We start from the raw sequence: 20,895 nt of genomic DNA on the forward strand, positions 1-20,895 counted from the left end.
GTGGTGGAGGTTTGCTGTGTGTGTGTGTGTAGGACAGATTTACTCAATAATGTGTTTGTGCTTGGGAGCTCTTAACATAGTCTCAACTTCTTGATTGGTTCCTGAACAGGCGACTACCAGTTTTCCCCCTAATTTTCTTCTGGCTGCGTGGGCATCTAGAGTTCATGTGAAGCAGCGAATTCTGGAACTGGAAGACAATGCCACAATCAGTGTACCGACACTGATTAAGATCAGCAGAACATTGGAGCAGGCTGCTGTGCAGCTTAGAAGGAAACTCAGCAGGTTGGGCAGCAACTGTGGAGAGAAAACAGACTTAAGATTCTGAGTCTAGTGACCCCGGTTAGAGGGAACCTTGATGTCTGCAGGTTTGTGTTTGGACAATACATCAGAAATATCCAGCCTGTAAAGGGGGAACATCTTTCTTTTGTGAGTGGAGAAGTAAAAGAGAAAACTCAGAAGCTAGCTACTTGCTTTGCAAATTCCTTCCCTGAAAAGGGGAATACCACCTTCAGAGACATTGAAAGGGTGGATTCTCAACTGGTGAACGAAAGATTGAGAAATGGTGTGTTCACATGTTGTCCTCCTCAACGTGTTGACAGGTGTCAGAAGGAAACTGAAGGAAAACATCCCACTACCTGTAATGCAAATTAGTGCTAGAAATGTGATTCACTGACTTTATTTCTTTCCTTCTCCACCCATAATATTCATGTCTTTATGTGTCTTGCATGTGCATGGAATTTTTTCAAAGGGGTAGAATTTAATTTATGAAGAGTTATGAGTTAATAAGTTGTGTATCTTTTTTATTATTGGTTAAATACAATCTATTTCTAATAAGTAGTTGTTTTGTACTGAGATATGATGAATGTTTTCTTTTAACCTATATTCATCAGTAAGGTAAATTGGGGATTTTGGATAGTTTGAATGAATCCTTTCTCATTCATGATCACTCCAGGAACAGAGAAGTTTGATTTCCAGTGAACTACCCCAGCAACTCATGACAATGGGGACTCATCCAGGATTTTGAATCTAAGACAATGTAAGATTGATTGTAGATTTAGCGTAAGTGATAAAGATTAAAATGATAAATGCCAGGTCTTGTGCTGCAGAATGACAGTTATAGAAGCTGCTAAAGCCTTCCCGCATATCTTATAGATCACAAAAAAGGATAATTGAATGGGCAGGTAAATTAGAACTGGGATTGCAAGAGCTAAGAATGCAACAGTATTCAAGTATCAGCACAGAACATGGAGGTTGTAGAGACACGGCAGAAAATGATTACTCCCAAGCAGTGATACACCAAGATCTTTTCCTTTCGAACAAAAACAGAAGTTGCTGGAAAAGCTCAGCAGGACTGGCAGCATCTGTGAAGAAATAAAATCAGAGTTAATGTTTCAGGTAAAGTGACCCTTCCTCAGAACTAATAGTATCAGAGATAATGGGAACTGCAGATGCTGGAGAATTCCAAGATAATAAAATGTGAGGCTGGATGAACACAGCAGGCCAAGCTGCTTGGCCTGCTGTGTTCATCCAGCCTCACATTTTATTATCTTCCTCAGAACTGTTCCTTTGGAGTTGCAGTTAAGCAGTTTCAGCATGAAGAATTAGAGATAGAAATTAGAAAATTATAATTAAAATTCCAACAGAAAGGGGAAGGGAAATAAAAGAGAAATAGAACACAATTATAAACTTTACATGATACTGTTTCGAAAAAGGAGTTTCATATGCCAATGCATGAGGATAATTCTAGTCTTAATCTAAAGTCCAATAGGAAATGTTTAAGAATGTATAAGGCTTACCAAAGTTTGAGGAAATATATATACTGTGAGAAAATGCCTAGACAAATGAATTGGCCAGAGGAAAACTGGGAATTGCTGATGTAGACCAAATTAACTGTTAAGCACAGGAAATGTTTGCTTTACACTCAGACATTTCCAGGGATTATGATACAGAAAAATACCATACCAGTGCATGAGATAGCACAGTGTGGAGCTGGAGGAGCACAGCAGGCCAGGCAGCGTCAAAGGAGCAGAAAAGTTGATGGTTCAGTTCGTGACCCTTCTTCAGAAAACTTCCCTGCTCCTCTGACGCTGCCTGGCCTGCTGTGTTCTTCCAGCTTCACACTCTGTTATCTCTGACTCCAGCATCAGCAGTTCTTACCATCTTTGACACCGGTGCGTGAGTTGGCTCAGAAGCAAACGTGCAGAAGTTTCAAAAGTTATGTAAACAGCCTGGACAAACCACATTGAATTTCAAAGGATTAAGTGAAGTAATTTTGACAGGTGGGAGGAATATTAGAAGTTGAAAAGAATTTTAAGAACACACTATTAACTGTTGAAGACCAGATAGGCAGCAGTAATGCCTGAGGATTATGATCTGATCCTCAAAACTAAATCTTTTTTTCCTATGATAGTAGGAACTGCCGATGCTGGAGAATCTAAGATAACATGGCGTGAAGCTGGATGAGCACAGCAGGCCCAGGAGCAGGAAAGTTTGACGTTTCAGGTCGAGATCCTTCTTCATTTGTCTAGTCATTTTCTCACATTTCTGAAGAAGGGTCTCGACCCGAAACATCAAACTTTCCTGCTCCTCTGATGTTGCTTGGCCTGCTGTGTTCATGCAGCTTCACACTATGTTATCTCCTTTTTCTCTTGTCCTCTCTGTAAACTTTAGCAAGACTTCCCGATTTGTATTCTCAATTTCTTTTGTAATAAAGGAAAATTCTTTTTCCCTACTTTCGGTTGAACTTATCTGCTAGATTTCTGTGATTTATGCATGAAGACTGTTCAAATCCCTGTGTGCTGCAGCTTTCTACATTTAAATAGTATTCAGCTCCTCCATTCTTCCTGCCAAAGTCCATTACCCCTCAATTCCCACATTATTTCCATATACTAAGTTTATACATAATATACCTAACTAAATCCCTCTGCAGATTCTTTGTGTCATCCTTACTTCTTGCCTTCCCAACTATTTTGTGTCATCTGCAGCTTATTGAATTCTTCATGCCTTGTTTATTCTGTAATCAGCAACAGGTAATCAATAGATTCTTAACTGAATTCAAATTCCGTCACAACAAGGCAGAATTTAAACCCAGATTCCCAGATCTTTACTTTAGTTTCTGGCTTGATGGATCTGGCAATAGTACCACTTGGCATTGCCTCCCACACATAATTATACTTATGACAAATGTTAAGTGTATTATACAATTGAAAGCTAGGTTGACTACAGAAGCTTCAAAACGAAATTGACACAGCAAATTTAAAAGAAAAGAGAATATGAAAATGACACTGACAACTAACATACAAAAGTATCCTAAAGTGTTCTATTGTCATTAATAGTTTGAACAGGGAGGGGAAAAAAGATCATGTGCAGGCAGATGGAATTAGCTTAGAATGGAATCATGGTCAGCGTAAATAGTGAGCCAAAAGGCTTGTGCCTGTGCTGTTCTATTTTTTTTTGTTTATAATATAATATAAACTATATTATTGTCTTTTTGTCAGAATCTGGCTTTGCTGATGAACACCTAACCGAATTTATCTTTTATTCATTCATAGATTGTGGGTACCACTGGCTGGGCCAGCGTTTACTGTCCATCCCGTATTTCCCTTTGATCTATGGTCATTTCAGAGGGAGGTTCAGAGTCAATCACTTTGTGTGGGTCTGGAGGCCAGACTAGGTAAAATATATGGTTTACAGAGAGGACAGGAGAAAAAGGAGATAACACAGTGTGAAGCTGGATGAACACAGCAGGCCAGCAGCATATATATATTCTTTAAAAAGTTAGTAGTCTCACAAGGATTTGTCCTTGTCTCTTTCTGTTTCTTATACACCAAGAAAATGGCTAGATAGTGGACCTCATTACCACTAAAAGTAATTGAGACAAAGTATGTAGATGCATTTAAGGGAAAGTTAGATAAACACAAAGGTGAGAACAAAAGGGTACCATCTGCTAACGGATCTCTACTATGCATGTCTTAATGTACAACCCTTCTGATGCCAAAAAACTTTTCTGTCCTCATGGATATGGGGAATGCTGTGGCAAGGAAGATGGAGAATAACATTGGCGTGTTCACATTGTCTTGGTTGACCCTGGTTTACAAATATATTGGATCGTTGGTAGATCTGTTGGTGAAGATGATTGCTTGAATGTCCTTGTGCAGTGGACAGGAGAAGGTGATGAATTTCTGTAGACAGCCAAATTTAAGAAGGACACTCCATAATCACTCCAGGGTGATAGGGTTGAAGGCTTTTGTCTTTTTGAAGCTGCCCCTCTCTATACATTTTGTGAATTTGTCTTGCTGTGAAGATCACATCTACTGTGCTTCTTGATCGGCGGAACCCCCATTTTGACTGTAGTAGGAGCTTTTTATCCACTGGTAGGTTCGGATGAGAAAGAGTTTTGCAATAACCTACCCTGTGGTGGATAGCAGGGGTGACCCATGAAATTTCTGCAATCAGTCTTATCTCCTTTCTTAAGCATGGTCAAAGTTGCAGCATCTCAGAGATATGCAGGCTATATGCTCTTTTTTCCAGATGAAGGAGTTGAGGTCAGGAGTACTTGCCTTATTTCAGATCTCAGCAGGGATTTGAAAAGTGATGGAGACCTTACTGGTTCACAGCTGTCAGATGGCCTTTTCAGTCTGGTGTCAAGCTGAGTTTGTGATGCAATGTTGTTTCAGCTAGAAGGGTGTGCAGGGCATTTGAAAGTGAGGTGAGAGAGAAAACAAAAACACAAAAAGGCGTATATGTATGTAGTGTCTTCTACAACCCACTGTACCTCCTAAAGTGCTTTGCAGCATTTGCCACTTTGTAGAGAAGAAGAAAACACAGCAGTTAATTTACACACAAGCTCCCACAAACAAGAAATGTGATAACCAGGTGACTTAATAGTATTAATAGCAATACTAATAGTGATACCCTTCGTTGACCTATTGGGGCACCAAGAAGATCTCCCAGCTCTTGTACAGAGTAATGTCAAGGAATTTATTATGTTCACCTGAAAAGGCAGATGGGACCATGGATTTAGATCTCATATGGAAGATGACACCTCTAACATTGTTCTGAAAATGTCTTGATAGCTACGTGTGTATTTTTGTATTATTTCTCATCACAAACAAGAAATGCCACCCATTGTCGCCATTCAAGAGTCTGCTGTTCAAAATAACTAATTCACCACTCCTAGACCCAAAATTGAGGATGGAAGTTTTTTTTTCGAAGAATCTAGCTGATTTCGTAATTCAGTCCTTGTTCCAATTTAATATTCTTTTAAACGATTCCCACAGTTTGACCACCCATTGAATATTTTGAACTTGTAAGTACTATAGCTATTTAGCGAATTAATACACTGAATAACATAGAGCCCATGATTTTCATTTCTTAGCAAAATAGAATGCATAGCGGGAAACTTTGGAACTGATTTCCAAAGTGATTTCCGGGAAGTTAGGGCATCGGCTTCAAAATTTGGCTACTTAAAATTAACACCTTTCTTCTTTTCTGAAGTACTTCCAGTTGGGATAACAGGATTTAACAAAAAACATGGCCAGTTGTATCAATCGAGATTTAAGTAATTCTTGTCCTGTGACACTGATTGTGACCATTTCAAATCTGCCCTTAAGAAAAGATAACAAGGTGTCGAACTGAGCACAGCAGTCCAAACAGCATCAGAGGAGCAGGAAAGCTGATGTTTTGAGCCTAGACCCTTCTTCAGAAATGGGAGAGGTGAAGGGGGTTCTGAAATAAAGTGGGAGAGAGGGGGAGGAAAAGAGAAGATGGATAGAGGAGAAAGTAGGCGGAAAGGAGACAGACCTGTCAAAAAGGCAGGGATTTAGCCAGTAAAGGTGAGTGCAGGTGGGGAGGCAGGGAGGAGATAGGTCAGTTCAAGGCGGACGGACAGGGCAAGGGGGCGGAATGAGGTTAGTAGATATGAGATGGGAGTGGGGCTTGAGGTAAGAAGAGGGGATAGGTGGGAGGAAAGACAAGTTAGGGAGGTGAGGATGAACTGGGCTGGTTTTGGGATGCCTGCCTCTTTGTAGGTTACATGGAACAATCCCTCTTCCGTACCTACAATGGCCCTAAACCCCACCTCTTCCTCTGTTACATTGTTGATTGTATCTGCGCTGCCTAGTGCTTGCACGAGGAGCTCAAACAGTACATGCACTTCACCAAAACCTTCCACCCCAACATTAGGTTCACTTGGACCATCTCTAATACCTCTCTCTCCTTCCTGGAGCTCTCCGTCTCCATCTTCAACAACTTCCTAGAAACCAATATCCATATCAAGCCCACCAACTCCCATAGCTACCCAGAATACATCTCTTCCCACCAACCTTCCTGCAAAAATGCTATCCCCTATTCCCAATTCCTTCACCTCTGCCATATCAGCTCCCAGGTTGAGGCATTCCACTCCCATACATCTGATGTCCTTGTTTTTCAAGGACTGCAACATCCCCCCATCAGTGGTCAAGAATGCCCACAACTGTGCCTCCCGCATTTCCCACAACTCATCCCTCACCCCCCCCCACAATAACAACCAAAACAGAGTCCCCCTCATCCTCACGTACCATCCCACCAACCTCCGGATCCAATCATCATCCTCTGACATTTCTGCCATCTGCAATCCGACCCCACCACCAAGGACATTTTTCCCTCCCCAACCTTACCTGCTTTCCAGAGGAACCACACTCTCCGTGACTCCCTTGTCCGTTCCACACTCCCCTCCAGCCCCACCTCACCCAGCACTTTTCTCTGCAACCGCAGGAAGTGCTACACATGCCGCCACGCCTCACCCCCATCCCAGACCCCAAGAAGACTTTCCATATCAAGCAGATGTTCACCTACACGTCTGCTAATGTGATATACTGCATCCGCTGTACCCATTGTGGCCTTCTCTACATCGGGGAAACCAAGCCAAGGCTTGGGGACCACTTTGCAGAACACCGACACTCAGTTTGCACTAAACAACTGCACCTTCCAGTCGCAAACCATTTCAACTCCCCCTCCCAATCCTTAGACGACACGTCCATCCTCGGCCTCCTGTAGTACCACAACAATGTGACCCGAAGATTGCAGGAACAGCAACTCATATTCCGCTTGGGAACTCTGTAGCCCAATGGTATCAATTTGGATTTCATAAGCGCTCTCCCCCTATCGCATCCCAAAACCAGCCCAGCTCGTCCCCACCTCCCTAACCTGTCCTTCCTCCTACCTAACCCCTCCTCCCACCTCAAGCCCCACTCCCATCTCCTACCTACTAACCTCATCCCATCCCCTTGACCATTCTGGCCTGACCTATCTCCTCCCTACCTCCCCACCTACACTCACCTTTACTGGCTCCATCCCTGCCTCTTTGACCGGTCTGTCTCCTCTCCACCTATCCTCTCCTTTATCCATCTTCTATCCGCCTCTCCCTATTTATTTCAGAATCCCCTTCCCCTCCCCCATTTCTGAAGAAGGGTCTTGGCCCGAAATGTCAACTTTCCTACTCGTCTGATGTTGCTGGGCCTGCTGTGTTCATCCAGCTCTACACCTTGCTATCTCGGATTCTCCAGCATCTGCAGTTCCCACTATCTCTGAATCAAATCTGCCCGTATTCTCTTGACCTTGAGAGTGCAGTTAAAGGTGTGGACACACCTTCCCACGGGATCCAGTGAGAAAAGATCACGCCCGCATCCAACATCCGACGTGAATGCCTGTCACGTACATATTCACCTTGATCTTGGGATTCCTTCTATTCTCAAACCTCTACCTTGATCCAACTCCGATCAACCCGCTGGAATTTGGCTTAATGCAATAACCGAGCAGGTTCGATCTCGGGATAAGATCCAACTTTTCCATTTTGAAACGGTGTTCTCAAAAGTTGCTAGGCGGGATAAAACGAAAACAGAGATCAAGTTTTGACAACTGAAACTTTTTTGGATATATATTTAATTCAATGAGGATCTTTAATCTGAATACCTATTCGTTTGTGTTGCAGGTAAATGGCATGAACTCGTCACGGGGGTGCATCATTTCCCTGCCCACTTTGCAAACGGAACAAAGTCGGCTTTCCAGTGTCTGCCACTGAGCGCAGTATTTTTTCTGTTCTGTTCTGTTCTGTTCAGTCATAATGCCACGTACCTGCAGTAACGCAGCCAATGGCTCCTGTTGTGTTGGAGCCAGGTACGTTTCTCAACTCACGTGGTTGTGGGCAGGTAAATGCAAAACAAAACGAGCCCGTTGAAGGTGGAGCAGCGTATTTGCATGGATTCTCACGCAAGCGAAAAAAAAATTCGAGCGACCTCCCCTCCTCCGGGCCGCTGTATTTTATTTGGGTGTAGTTGTCCTGGTGTAGGTGTGGGGTGGCTTTGTCCTGTCTGCTTTCCTGGGGGGCGGGGAGCGTTTCGTTTAGGGTCACTTCTCGGGTTTTAATTGGTGTTTAGAGTTCTGTGTTTCTCTTTTCCTCATGAGCATGACGGCGTCTCTTGATTATCTGGTTGTTTTATTTGGGGCAACTGCGGGGGCACATGGGAAAAAGCTGGGATCTGATGAGAAGGAGTTGGTGCTTCTGTTGTGGCAAGTGGTGGATTTGGTCAATCAAGAGGTACGGAACCATTTTATAACTCTCACTGCTGTGAGAAGTTGTGGAATAAAGAAAGAAATCGTTACTATTGCAGACAGAGAGGGAGAGAGAATGTCTAGTCTCCCATCCCAGTCCCGAAATGTGAATACAACTGTTTTGCTTTATCTGTTCTTGTATGTGTTTATCTTCCCTAGGCGGGGGAAGTGCACAAAGTGTATGTAAAGCCGAATAACTTGGAGCTCACAGAGCAATGTTCGGAGCGCACTAACATCACTGTGGAGGAGCTGACCACGGCAGAAAGTCTGGAACAAGCCCTTCAACAGGTGATTGTACCGCCTTCGCTGCTTCATCGAGTTTGTGCTATTGGCAGACAGAATCCGGGCTACTCGCCGGCGGGGTGGTTTCGGCGTGTTTTTCTTTCCCCTTGCCACTTGGACGGTTTTTATAATTTTCATGTCAGTACGACTTGGAGGGGGCGTAGAAATTGTTTCGTTCTACTTTTGAAATAGTTTTAGTTTGGGAAACTTCATATTTTGTTCGTGGAAAGTAAGCGTTAAAAAAGGCTGATTCGAACAGTAGATTGAACTCGAATGATGCTGTCAATAAATTCGATCTTCTAAGTTCTGCTATTTTTTTAATCCCGAACAAGACGTAGATAATAAGTTGCCATCCGGCAGAAACAAATGCAAACTGTTTAACTACGGCATTAAGGAGTTTGGAGAATGACTATTTAAATGATTTCAGTAAGGCGCATGATAATGAATAAAATGTTGTAATGATGTGTTTTTTTTAGGCAGTGTGGTGCGGGGTTATTTTGAATACTAAGGTTTACGTCTGAATGTTGTTCGGCGATGAATAGTTAGATGTATGGAGCGGATAGATGCAGACTTGGAATCTGTTGAACTATGCTTTTGTACCGATCTGTTTAACCGGCAACACAGCTGAATCGCACTGTCGGCTACAGTATTAACAGCACAACAGTGTTCCAGGCTCCCAGTAAAACCACTGTGCAAGATTCCTTGGAGCACACGAGAAACTGAACGGACCCTTTCTGCAAGCCCTAGTAACAAGATGACCCTCGACTTAATTTAGCGCGGCAAAATGAACAGACTTGGATGGCAAGATTCGAAAAATAAAAAGATTGATTATACAATGTATCGAAATCCGTTTTTGAACATTGTTTCACATTAAATCATTTGAGCAGAAGTGATTCAGCGCGTTAATCAACGTAATAACGTTTCAAATAGGAGCATAAAGGTTAGCTCATAGACATGCAGCGATCAAAAGCAACGCCCCTTTAATGAACAGAAGTTGTCAATAATGATTTGTGTTTTATAACGTTCTCGTGGACTACTTTAGGATTACCTCAAAGGTTCCACAGACACACAAATTGAGGTGAAGTTTCATGCTTGATGTTTGTTTCTCCCCGTTTATGTGGAGAAGGGTGTGACTTCCATTGGTGGATCGTTTATTTTGTGGAGCTCACGGGCAAGTGCTGATATTGATCATCTATTGTTCTTACGCAGTTCAATCGATCTGTGAGCACTGAGTTGAATATCGGAGTGGGCACTTCCTTCTGCCTTTGTACAGATAGCCAACTACTAATTCGTCAAGTCTTCCACCCTGAAGCTTCCAACAAGGTCTGCACATTCACAAACGAATCCTTTTTTATTTAAAAAAGTAAATGATTCTAATGTCTATTTCAAAGAAAATTACAACATATCAACTTTGGCCTCATGATATGGGGTCAAACCTGATATTAAACCTGTGTTTGAGATCAGTTTAACAACCATGTTTAAATTGTGTTTTTACTAATGTACTGCGGCCCATTGCCCAATAACTTTACTGTGCTTCCTGCTGGTGTTAGAAATTACTTCTCCTTGTCATTTCTAATACACGAATACGGTCTTTTGTGAATTACATTTCATAAACCAAGGGTTGTGACTTCCATTTCGTAATTGCTTCCTCTGACAGAATGTCGTGTTGCCAGAATGCTTCTATTCTTTCTTCGATCTGCAAAAAGAGTTTAAGAAATGCTGCCCAGATGCGCCAGCTCTGCAGGAGCTCGATCTCCGTGCTATGTCCAAATGTATCCTTCACAATTTTTAATACTCTCTTTCCACCCCACCCCCATCACAGCAGGCAGTGGTTTGTGTTTCACATGCGGAAGTGAATTTCTCCGAAATTCCCCGGCAGGGCTCTTTCAAAGCCATAAGCGAAATCTGGAACATTTGCCACCCAATAATACCGTGCCGGAAAAAAAAACAACCTGCTGGACATGGTGAAATTCAGAAAACCAAATCCATTTCAAGAGATACGGTGTTTGGCAAAACGCATGTCTCACTTAGTTTGCAAACAAAGGCGTCCCATAAGGTATCACACATTAGGCTAATTATTAAGAACCCATGTGTTGGAGGTAATATATTGGAACCAATTTATAAATAATAGAAAGCAAAGCTGGGATAAAGGGGATGTTTTCATAATGACAACCTAAAACTAGTGTCAGTGGAATCAGTGCTAGGGCCACAATTTTCTACAATATATATTCATGATTTGGATGAGGGAAGTGAATGTAACATTGCCAGGTTTGTGCTTGGCTTAAAAATAGGTAAAATGGCAAATAATGAGGATGGCATACAGACTCTGCAGAGGAATATAGATAGGTTAAGTGAATGGGCAAATATTAAGTGAGATATAATGTGGGGAGAGGTGGGTGTGTAGTTTGACAGGTAGAATAGAGGGGCTGAATATTATTTAAATGGAGAAAGACAGCAGAATGCTACAGCACAAAGAGATTTGAGTGTTCCTGTGCATAAATCACAAAAATAAATTGGCATACAATTTCAGCAGGCCAATAGAATGTTGTCCGTTATTTCAAAGGGAACGGGCCTAAAAATAGGGAGGTCTTGCTAAGACTATACAAGGAGCGAGTCAGATTAGATCTAGAATTCTATGAACAGTTTTGGTCCCCTTACCTAAGGAAACATATACCTGCATTGGAGGCAATCCAGAGAAGGTTCACTAGGTTGATCCCAGGCATAGAGGGATTTTCTTCCAAGGTGAAGTTGGGTAGGTTAGGCTTGTTCTCATTAGCATTCAGGAGAATGAGACAAGACTTTATTGAATGATGGAAGCTTCTTAGGGGACTTGATAGGGCAGTTCTAGAGTGGTTGTTTCTTTTTGTGAGAGTCTGGGAGTAGAGGTCAAATCTCAGATTAAGGGGTCACCCATATAAGACAGACATGAAGACATATTTCTTTCTCTGTGGATAGTGAATTTGTCAAATTCCTTGCCTGGGCTGACAAGGCTTTGTCAAAGTATATTCAAGCTGAGTGGACAAACATTTAAATAGTAAAGAAATCAAGCATTATAGGCATAAGGTAGGAAAGTGGAATTGCAGATTGTCAGCTCAGCCCAGCCATGATCTCATTGAATGGCCAATCAGACTCAGTGGCTTCTGTTCCTGCATTCTATGATCAGATAAGAAATGCATTCTTGTAAACTGTATAGCAACACAATGGTGATCATTCTGTGGATGATGTGACTGTGGGGGGAAAAAAAACCATCATCTTGTGAGCCACCATTCCCCAAACATCAAGAGCCCCTCCTGCCTTTACTCTAATATTCTAGTCTTGATGAAGTCTTAAGTGATCCTCTCCTCAAGGACAATGTGCTATGTTACTAGAAATGTGTGATGATGATGAGGTAATGATAAAACATGCCTCATCAAAATCTGCCTACAAATTCAGCACTGAGGCATTAATTGTTTTACAGAGATCTATTATTTCAGCAAGCAAATAAAAAGTGCTAATTTAGAATCCTCAAAAGATTCCATGAAGGCTGTATACAAATGCATAGTGCACTGAAGCACCAAGTCCTACAGACCAAATTAATTCTATGCTCTGTACTAGCTTGTACACCAGTCAATTGTATGTAGTGGGAGGTAACTGCACTGGACCAAAGATTCTTTGTGTAGATCAGAAAAATCAGCAAAAGTAGCTCCATTGCACTCATGACCAGTATTTTACCTTCTCCCTGGCTAATACCAAAATGTACCCATGTCCCTACTTTTACTAAGTTGTACTCACTGATCCATGTTGGAGCCCAGCAGAGCAATTCCTTATTTTATAGACAGATAAATCTTATTTTTCAAACCCCTTTGTGACTGAAGTAACTACACAAAGGCACGGAATGGGTAGCAAGCACCCTTTGTTTACTAGTGTGCAGTACACTGGCTGTGGCTAGCCAGCTTGGAGTCAATCCTCAACTGTGGTGACTCTAATCTCCCACTGGTCAGCCAAGGCTTTACTGCTTGGTTAATAACCACAATCAAGAACCTCATTGTCAATGAGGTCTATCTGGTCCCGATCACTCCAGTGATCTATCCCGTTCTGTACCAATCCAATTCTGTAATCTCTTGCATTCCCATAATCCATGAGGTGCTTTCATTCTGGTGTTTTGGGCATCCTTGGCCTTAATTTTTCCACAATTGGCATCTGTATCTTCACTATAGATCCTAGGCCCTGAAGTTGCTCACCATTCAACTTCACTTGCCACCTTTAAGACATTACTTATACTTTTCTTTTTGGTAAAGCTTTGCCTATCTAATATAATGTCTCCTTATTTGGCTTGATGTCATACCTTGGAATGGTTTTATTCCATTAAAGGCACTATATAAATACAAGTGACTTGTTGGAATGACTTGTGCTAAAAATGTATTTGTGTTAACATTGGGTGAAAACAGAATGTGGTGCTGATTAATATTTCCATAATCCAAAAAGTCTTTCTACTCCATCATCTAGTCTTGCACGTGAATACTGGACAGATGAGAATTTTTTCAGTGATCCAGGTTAAAGGCTTCCAAAATCACCATAGGCTGTTATAAGTTTGAGCCACAACGTGTGATGAATTTTCTGAAATGAGCCAGAGTTTCTGCTATTATTCTTGCTGTTTCTTAGTTAGAGGTGACAAATCAGCTGTAGTTTTCATTGCTGATTGTACCCAGTCACCCTTGCTGTGAACATGGTGGTGAGACCCAGACAAAGATAGCCAATGATGCACATTCAAATCTCCCAATTAAAGTCACTGGCTTAGGTTCATACAACCTTTTTCTTTTCTGTAGTCAACTAGTCATACTAGGAAATCATTTCACAAATGACAAACCAAATTTGAGGTTCAATAAATTCTTTGCAAGATTACGGTTGTGTTGAGGTTGAGTTTGAGCCAAGGCACTCAAATTTCAGCTAGCTGTGTTGATTGTGAGAGCCTAATCATGTCCTCATTTAGGGTCAGTATATCCACTTTTCAAAAACTAGGTGTCACTGGATCTAGAACAAGGATACTGCCTGTTAAACTACCCAGTCAGAGGTAATGCTGTCATATGTGTTCACCATAGCTGAGCCCTATTAAACTGGAACAAATGTGGTTCACTAGTAGGGCTATTGTGGTGGCAGTTGCCCTACCTCTGAGTCAAGAGACCCAGGTTCAAGTCCTAGTTGCTCCAGAAGTGTGTAATATCATCTCTGATCAGATTGGTTTGATCTTGTTTACGTAACTCAATACCATATCATGCAGTGCAATTCTTCACTAAATTAGCCACTTGGAGTTTAACATTGGTTTTGAAAGTCTCTAATGATCCAACGTAGAATTTGTTTTTCTTTCTACCACCCAAGGATACAGTGGAGATACTTGGATGGCACATAATTTTTCTCTTGGATACACTTTCACGTTAATAATTTAAACAGGTATTTTGCAGTTAACCCTTTAGCTGTTCAATCACCTCATTACAGAATGAACTTTTGTAAGAGAGCTGAAAACAGTTGATTGAAAAAAAAATTTCCATCCAATAAGTATGTCTTAAATGTTTCAAGGTAATGGGGTACCTTTAACCTCACATTGGTATTCATGAGATTTTTCAACATATTGCCCCCTTGATTAAGTTCACATTCAGTCCTGACCTGATTATTTAAAATGTATCAGTTTATTGCTGCTTAAACAAAAATGTATCCATTTTTCTGGATGCTTCAAGCAAATGTCTCAAGTTTGTAAGTTAACAAATTTTAGTAGATACTCTTCAATTATGCAGTCACATTTTACTAATCAGAATCCGGGATCCAGTTCTTTTCTGTGATACTCCAAATTGAATTTACTTCAGTAAAGGAGATTTTTAAAAAAGAAATAACAAAATTTCCCTGAGGTGGGTGATCTCCATGATGCATTTGAGTGCAAATGTCAGTATATTTTCATTGCGAGAAATTGTGCTCAAAGTAATGAAGCATATTTTATCTTTGTCAAAGCTTAACGGCACCCACATTGTTCGTTAAGTGTAGGACACTGATACTAATACACAATAGGATCAATTGTGCAGTGTGTAAAATACAAAATATTGGTTTTCTGCCTCCACATAGGGTAAAATAATGTCAAAGACTTGATCAAAGAGTGGACTCATTTCAAGGACAATTATAGGATAGTCATGATCTTTTGACAGTGCAAGACATTTCACTGTTCCCCACCCCCGAAGTTCCCTCTTATTACCCCCTTTCCCTCTCAGCAGAAGTGGTGATATACTCCAATAATGGTATCATAATGTGGACAGATTCCTGTTAACTCATTGTAGTAGGTGTTAATTTGGGAACATTAACTGTGGGTTGCCAGCAAACAAGAAAGATGTCAGAAACAAAAACAGAAGTTGCTGGAAAAACTCAGCAGGTCTGGCAGCATTTGTGAGGAGAAATCAAAGTTAATGTTTTGGGTCCAGGGACCCTTTCTCAGAACAGAAAGATGTTAGAGATAATGGTAACTGCAGATGCAGGAGAATCCGAGATAACAAAGTGTGGAGCTGGATAAACACAGCAGGCCAAGCAGCATCTTAGGAACGCAAAAGCTAAGGAGCGTTTGTGCTCCTAAGATGCTGCTTGGCCTGCTGTGTTCATCCAGCTCCACACTTTGTTATCACAGAAGGATGTTAGTTGCTTTCGGAGCTGCTCATATCTATCGTCCAGGCATGTGCAGTGAAAATCACTCTATAGTATTTTGAGCAGGAATCCTAACTGATACTTTCGTACTGGCTCAGGGTGCTTAAGTCCATTATGACTATCTGACAAATTTCACTGCCTGCACTAATACAAAGCAGGTTGAAGATAAAACCTGGTATCTTTCCAGCCTGAATGCTCAGTACCAATTAATAGAATAGAAGAACAATTTATTGTTAGGGCATTATTACAAAAAAATGGAAATAAGTCACTGTACCATGGGACCTAAATTAATGACAGAATTCATAAATAAGAAAAAAAATGTAAAAGTTCTTTGCAATTCTGACAGTACAATCATATCTTCAAGTCGTGTACGTAGAAGGAGCAGAGCACTGAATGCAGGAGTTGGGACACTGTGTTACAGCTGTACAAGACACTGGTCCAGCCACATCTGGTATATTGCACACAATGCTGGTCACCCTGGTGTGGGAAGGATGTTATTAAAGTGGAAAGGGTGCAAAAAAGATTTGTGAGGATGTTACTGAGACTGGAGGGTTTGTGTTATTAGAAGAGGTTGGAGAAGCTGAGACTTTTTCCCCCCCTGGAGTGTTGGAGGCTAAGGGGTGACCTTGTAGAGTTTGACAAAATCATGAGACATTGACCAGGTGAATAACCAAGGTCTTTTTCCCTAGGCAGGGGAGTCCAAAAATCAACGGCATAGATTTAAGATGAGAGAAGAACAAAGAAAATTATTGCACAGGAACAGGCCCTTCAGCCCTCCAAGTCTGCACCGATCCAGATCCTTTGCCTAAACCTGTCGCCTATTTTCCAAGCATCTGTATCCCTCTGCTCCCTGCTCATTCATATATCTGTCTAGATACATCTTAAATAGGCTATCATGCCCACCTCTATCACTTCCGCTAAGAGGAGAAAGATTTAAGATGGACCTGAGTGGCAACTTTTTCATACACAGGGTGGTGTGTTTGTAGAATGAGCTTCCAGAGTAAGTGGTACAGGCAGGTACAATTACACCATTTCAAAGACATTTGGACAGGTACATGAATAGGAAGGATTTAGAGCGATACGGGCCAATTGCAGGCAAATGGGACTAGTTCAGTTTAGGAAACCTGGCTGGCATGAACAAATTGAGCTAAAAAATGTATGTCCCTATGACTATAGATGGGGCTGCTTGTATTTAGACGTTGACATAAATTTGCGTCTATGCCATGTCATCCAATTAAGCAGTAAATTCATGGTTTGTGTCATGGATAGATCTTATAAAATCTGCAATCAGTTCCTCAGATGTCTAATCCTACATTGCACTGTTATGATGCTGTTGGACCATTATTTTTAAGCACTTCTTTCCTTGATAATTTCTGCAGATCTACACCTTGAAGATAGATCGGACTCCTTCCAGTTTGGTGTTTCAGATATTATGACTTCAAGTGACATTATATTAACCATTGTAGCTGAACCCCACAGTAAGGCAACATCAGCTCAGCAGACTTCTGTTTGTTTTAATGTGAATGAATTGAATTTATAACACTTTGTTCTGTTTAGATCACAGGTTTATCAATCCAGAAAGAGTGAATCACAAATTTGAAACAGGCACTTGGTAAGTCTTCAAAATCTAATAATCATGAAGCTCAGAGACATTCCATGACAACGATATTTAGTGTTTATTTCTTTATGCCTTATAATTTCTGCTGTATCTTTATTCCTACTGAAACGTGAGTGTTATTTAACAGTGGAACAATTGGAATTGGTGGCAAAATATTTCGGGTTAAGCTATTATTTAGGATGCAGGAAGTAGAGTAGTGCAACAAGTCTTGTATTCCACTTGCCAAGTGATGTCCTCCAGGTGTCTGTAGTGAAGGGTCAGCTTTTTATGATATTCTTTCAATGTCATTTTAAAAATATAGAACCTGCTGTCCAAGATAATTGGTTTTAGTGGGGATAGAAACTTACAACATAACATATGAAAACAGGAATTGATTCTGCTTTGCCATTGAATACAATCATTGATCTTTTGATTTCAGTTCTACTTTCATATCCATGTCCCATATTTCTTAATTACCTATAAACAAAATCTATCTCTCAGATTTAGATCCGTTCAAAAATGAAGCATCAGCAATCTCTGCAAAATGCTGTTTCATAGAATAGAATCATAGAATCCCTACAGTGTGGAAACAGGCCCTTCAGCCCAACAAGTCCACACCAAACCTCAAAGCATCCCACCCAAACCCATCCCCCTATAACCCACCTAATCTACACCTCCCTGAACACTACAGGCAATTTGACATGGCCAATCCACCTAACCTGCACATCTTTGGACTGTGGGAGGAAACCCATTCAGACACGGGGGGAATGTGCAAATTCCACACACAGTCACCCAAGGCTGGAATCGAACCTGGGCTGTGAGATAGCAGTGCTAGCCACTGTGCTGCCTAAATTTGTAGTGTATGTGACTAGTCAGTGCTGTGAGAGGTGAAGTTAAATGTGGGAAACTTATGAAATCATCCCACCTGAAAATCTTTCTCTTTTTTGCCCCCCAAAAACAGACTAATAGAAACTTTCAAAACTGAAATGAATAAATATGTTGGACTGGGATGTTTGCAGCAATAGACCCAAGACAGGTAGATGTAGTTATGATGGAGACCATCAATGATCTAATTGAATGGCACATCAGACTGAAAGGGCTAAATGGCTTATTTTTGTTCTTGCTTTCTGATTTGAATATAAAGAATTCATTGCTGTGGTCCACATCACAGGCAATTGTTATGAAATTTATGTTGCAAAGTCAAGAATGATAGATCAGAGTAGTTTAACCATCATGAGCAATCAAAGTGCAGAGCAACAGTGAGGTTTAGTGGTCTCCTGTGAAGATGAGGATAGCTAGACTAAATAATGAAAAACTCTTAAAATACTGACCTCTTTCTCGAGGTCTGAACTTTTAAGTAGTAGAAGTTATTTTACATACACGTGAAAATCTGATTAGACTCCATTTAGACTATTAAGTTTAATTCTGAGCAGTATGCTTCAGGAAGTGTATACTAACCTTGGAGACACCACAAGGCAGAATCACTAAAATAATATTAGGATGAAAAATTATAATTATGAGAAATGATTGCATAGGTGAGCCCTTTATTCCCTTGAGTGTGGGAGTTTAATTAATAATATAGTTGAGATGATTGTGTTAATGAGAGGTGTTGGCATGATAAATAAGGAAAAACTACTTCCTCTATTGGTGGTTGGGTGTGGTAGATAAGAGTCCAAAACAATATCTTTAATTAATACTAACAACATTCAGGTGTAAAATTAAGAAGCATTTGTTCATACTCGGTACCGAAAAACCTGAAAATCTCTTTCTCTCTGTCCCAAAAAAATGATCAATGAAAAATTTTAAAATTGAAGTCGACAAATATGTTAGACCGGGAAATTCACAGTTATAGAGCCAAGGCAGGTAGATGCAGTTATAATGGAGATCAACAGTGATCTAATTGAATGGTAGAACAACTAAAGAGGTTAAATGGTGTTTTTCTGTTCTTGTCTTCTCATTTGGATATAGTGAACTCATTGCTGTGGTCCACACTGCAGGCTGTTGTTATGAAGTTTATATTTTACTGTGCACAGACTAGTGAAGGAGTTTGAGTAGAATTGATTCTCTCCCTGTTCTTACCACTTACCACCACGTGCACTTTACAGCAGAGACAAAGAAGATGTCTGTGCTGCTCTGAGGACAAGATTAAACTGACCTGTTATTGACATACCTTTTGTTGTGTTTCATTTCCTTCCCCTCTCTTGGAGAAGCATTGAAAATGAACTCCACCATTCCCTCGTTGGAAGATTGGAAATTTGCTTTATGGGCTTTTGAGTCCAAAGTAGAAAGCACAAATCCATACTGTGAAATAAATTTAAAACATTGTCACTGCATCATACTGTTTGCCATTGCACAAGAAGTTTGTAATTTTGATTCCAGGCTTTGATTCCACCTACAAATAATTGTCTTCAACGATTGCCTTTAGCTCTTCTACAAATTCCATATCCTTGCCACACATTCCCTTCCTAACCTGTTTCTGGTTTAACCAGGCATTTGACAATTTCAACATATTCACCCCTAAGCTAAATTTTTGATCTCTTATTCTCACCATCATAATAACTGCCCACTTACACATAAATAATTTTGCCTGCATATACTATTGAATATTTATGACTGAAATATTTATTCCTGCTTTAAAGTGATCAAATCTGGATTCTTAATAGTCTTCGTACTGCCTTCCCATTTTGCAGCCTTCAAACATTTAAGCTCATTCAAACCTAAAATTATGGCTGGAAGAGCTGCTCCTTTTTTTTTTGAGGTATGAGGTATTTTCGGTGTTGGAACTGATTTCCTCGAATTCTAGGAGCAGTAATTACTGTTTTATAAGCAGTTACATTGTTTTGGAATATTGGGAGAAGATCAAAACAATGGCACTTTCAAAAAATCAGGAAGGGAGACAAAGACAGTGACTATATGGTGGAAGTAAATCAGCGGAGAATAAAACCTACACTGCTGTCTGACCCTGCAATGAACCTTTACAGCGATTGTCTCTGTTGTTTGGTTTCAAGTACCTAAAATCGTGAGGAGCATGAATAGGGTAAATAGGCAAGGTCATTTTCCTGGTGTGGGGAGTCCAAAACTAGAGGTCATAGATTTTAGGTGAGAGTGGAAAGATATAAAAGGGACCTGAGGGGCAACTTTTGCATGTAGAGGACAGTGCTTGTATGGATTGAGTTGCCAGAGGAAGTGGTGGAGGCTGGTATGGTTACATTTAAAAGGCAGCCGGATGGGTATATGAATAAGAAGAGTTTAGAGGGATATGTACACAATGTTGGCATATGGAACTAGATTTATGTAGGATATTGGTCAGCATGGACATAGGGTCTTTTTCTGTGCTGTACATCTGTGACACTTCCTGTATTCATATCCTGTTCCAAAGTCGCTCACAAAACTTTAGGTTCAAGTCCCATTCTAAAGCTTGAGTGTTTTTTAAAACGTTGATGCTTTTGGAGGTGCCACATTTGAATAAGAATTTGAATTAAGGCCCCATCTGCCTCCACTCCCATGGCATTATTTCAAAGATGAGCAGTGGAGTTGTCCCCAATGTTTTAACCAATTGGCAACACAAAAAAGCAGTTTATCTGAACAGTTTTACATTGCTTTTTGTGGGTATATGTTTCGTACAGTATAATAATGTTTACTGTTTTAATAAATACTTCCATTAGCTGCAAAGTGCTTTGAGTAATCCGGTTATGAAAAGTGCAATTATAAATGCAAGCTTCCTTCCCTCCTTTTAACCTTAGTTCCTTCTCCACTGCCTCCAATTTTAA

General features: G+C 40.7%; 1 protein-coding gene across 6 annotated transcripts in view; it reads left to right on the forward strand.

Moving 5' to 3' along the window:
- The first annotated feature begins 7,471 nt into the window (after window positions 1-7,471).
- esrp1 (epithelial splicing regulatory protein 1) overlaps window positions 7,472-20,895 on the forward strand; it is an 86,445-nt gene continuing 73,021 nt past the window's right edge. For 5 of the 6 annotated variants that reach the window (XM_048529480.2, XM_048529481.2, XM_048529482.2 and 2 more), the window contains exons 1-6: window positions 8,215-8,575; window positions 8,749-8,877; window positions 10,081-10,194; window positions 10,529-10,643; window positions 16,908-17,006; window positions 17,086-17,140. In XM_048529480.2, the coding sequence (XP_048385437.1) occupies window positions 8,438-8,575; window positions 8,749-8,877; window positions 10,081-10,194; window positions 10,529-10,643; window positions 16,908-17,006; window positions 17,086-17,140 (650 nt within the window). In that variant the 5' untranslated portion in view covers window positions 8,215-8,437. Of the gene's footprint in view, window positions 7,970-8,214; window positions 8,576-8,748; window positions 8,878-10,080; window positions 10,195-10,528; window positions 10,644-16,907; window positions 17,007-17,085; window positions 17,141-20,895 lie in introns of those variants that run through there. The other variant, XM_048529484.2, reaches the window with a different exon arrangement.

This window comes from Stegostoma tigrinum, chromosome 5 (genome assembly GCF_030684315.1).
Source record: "Stegostoma tigrinum isolate sSteTig4 chromosome 5, sSteTig4.hap1, whole genome shotgun sequence".
Classification (NCBI taxonomy): domain Eukaryota; kingdom Metazoa; phylum Chordata; class Chondrichthyes; order Orectolobiformes; family Stegostomatidae; genus Stegostoma; species Stegostoma tigrinum.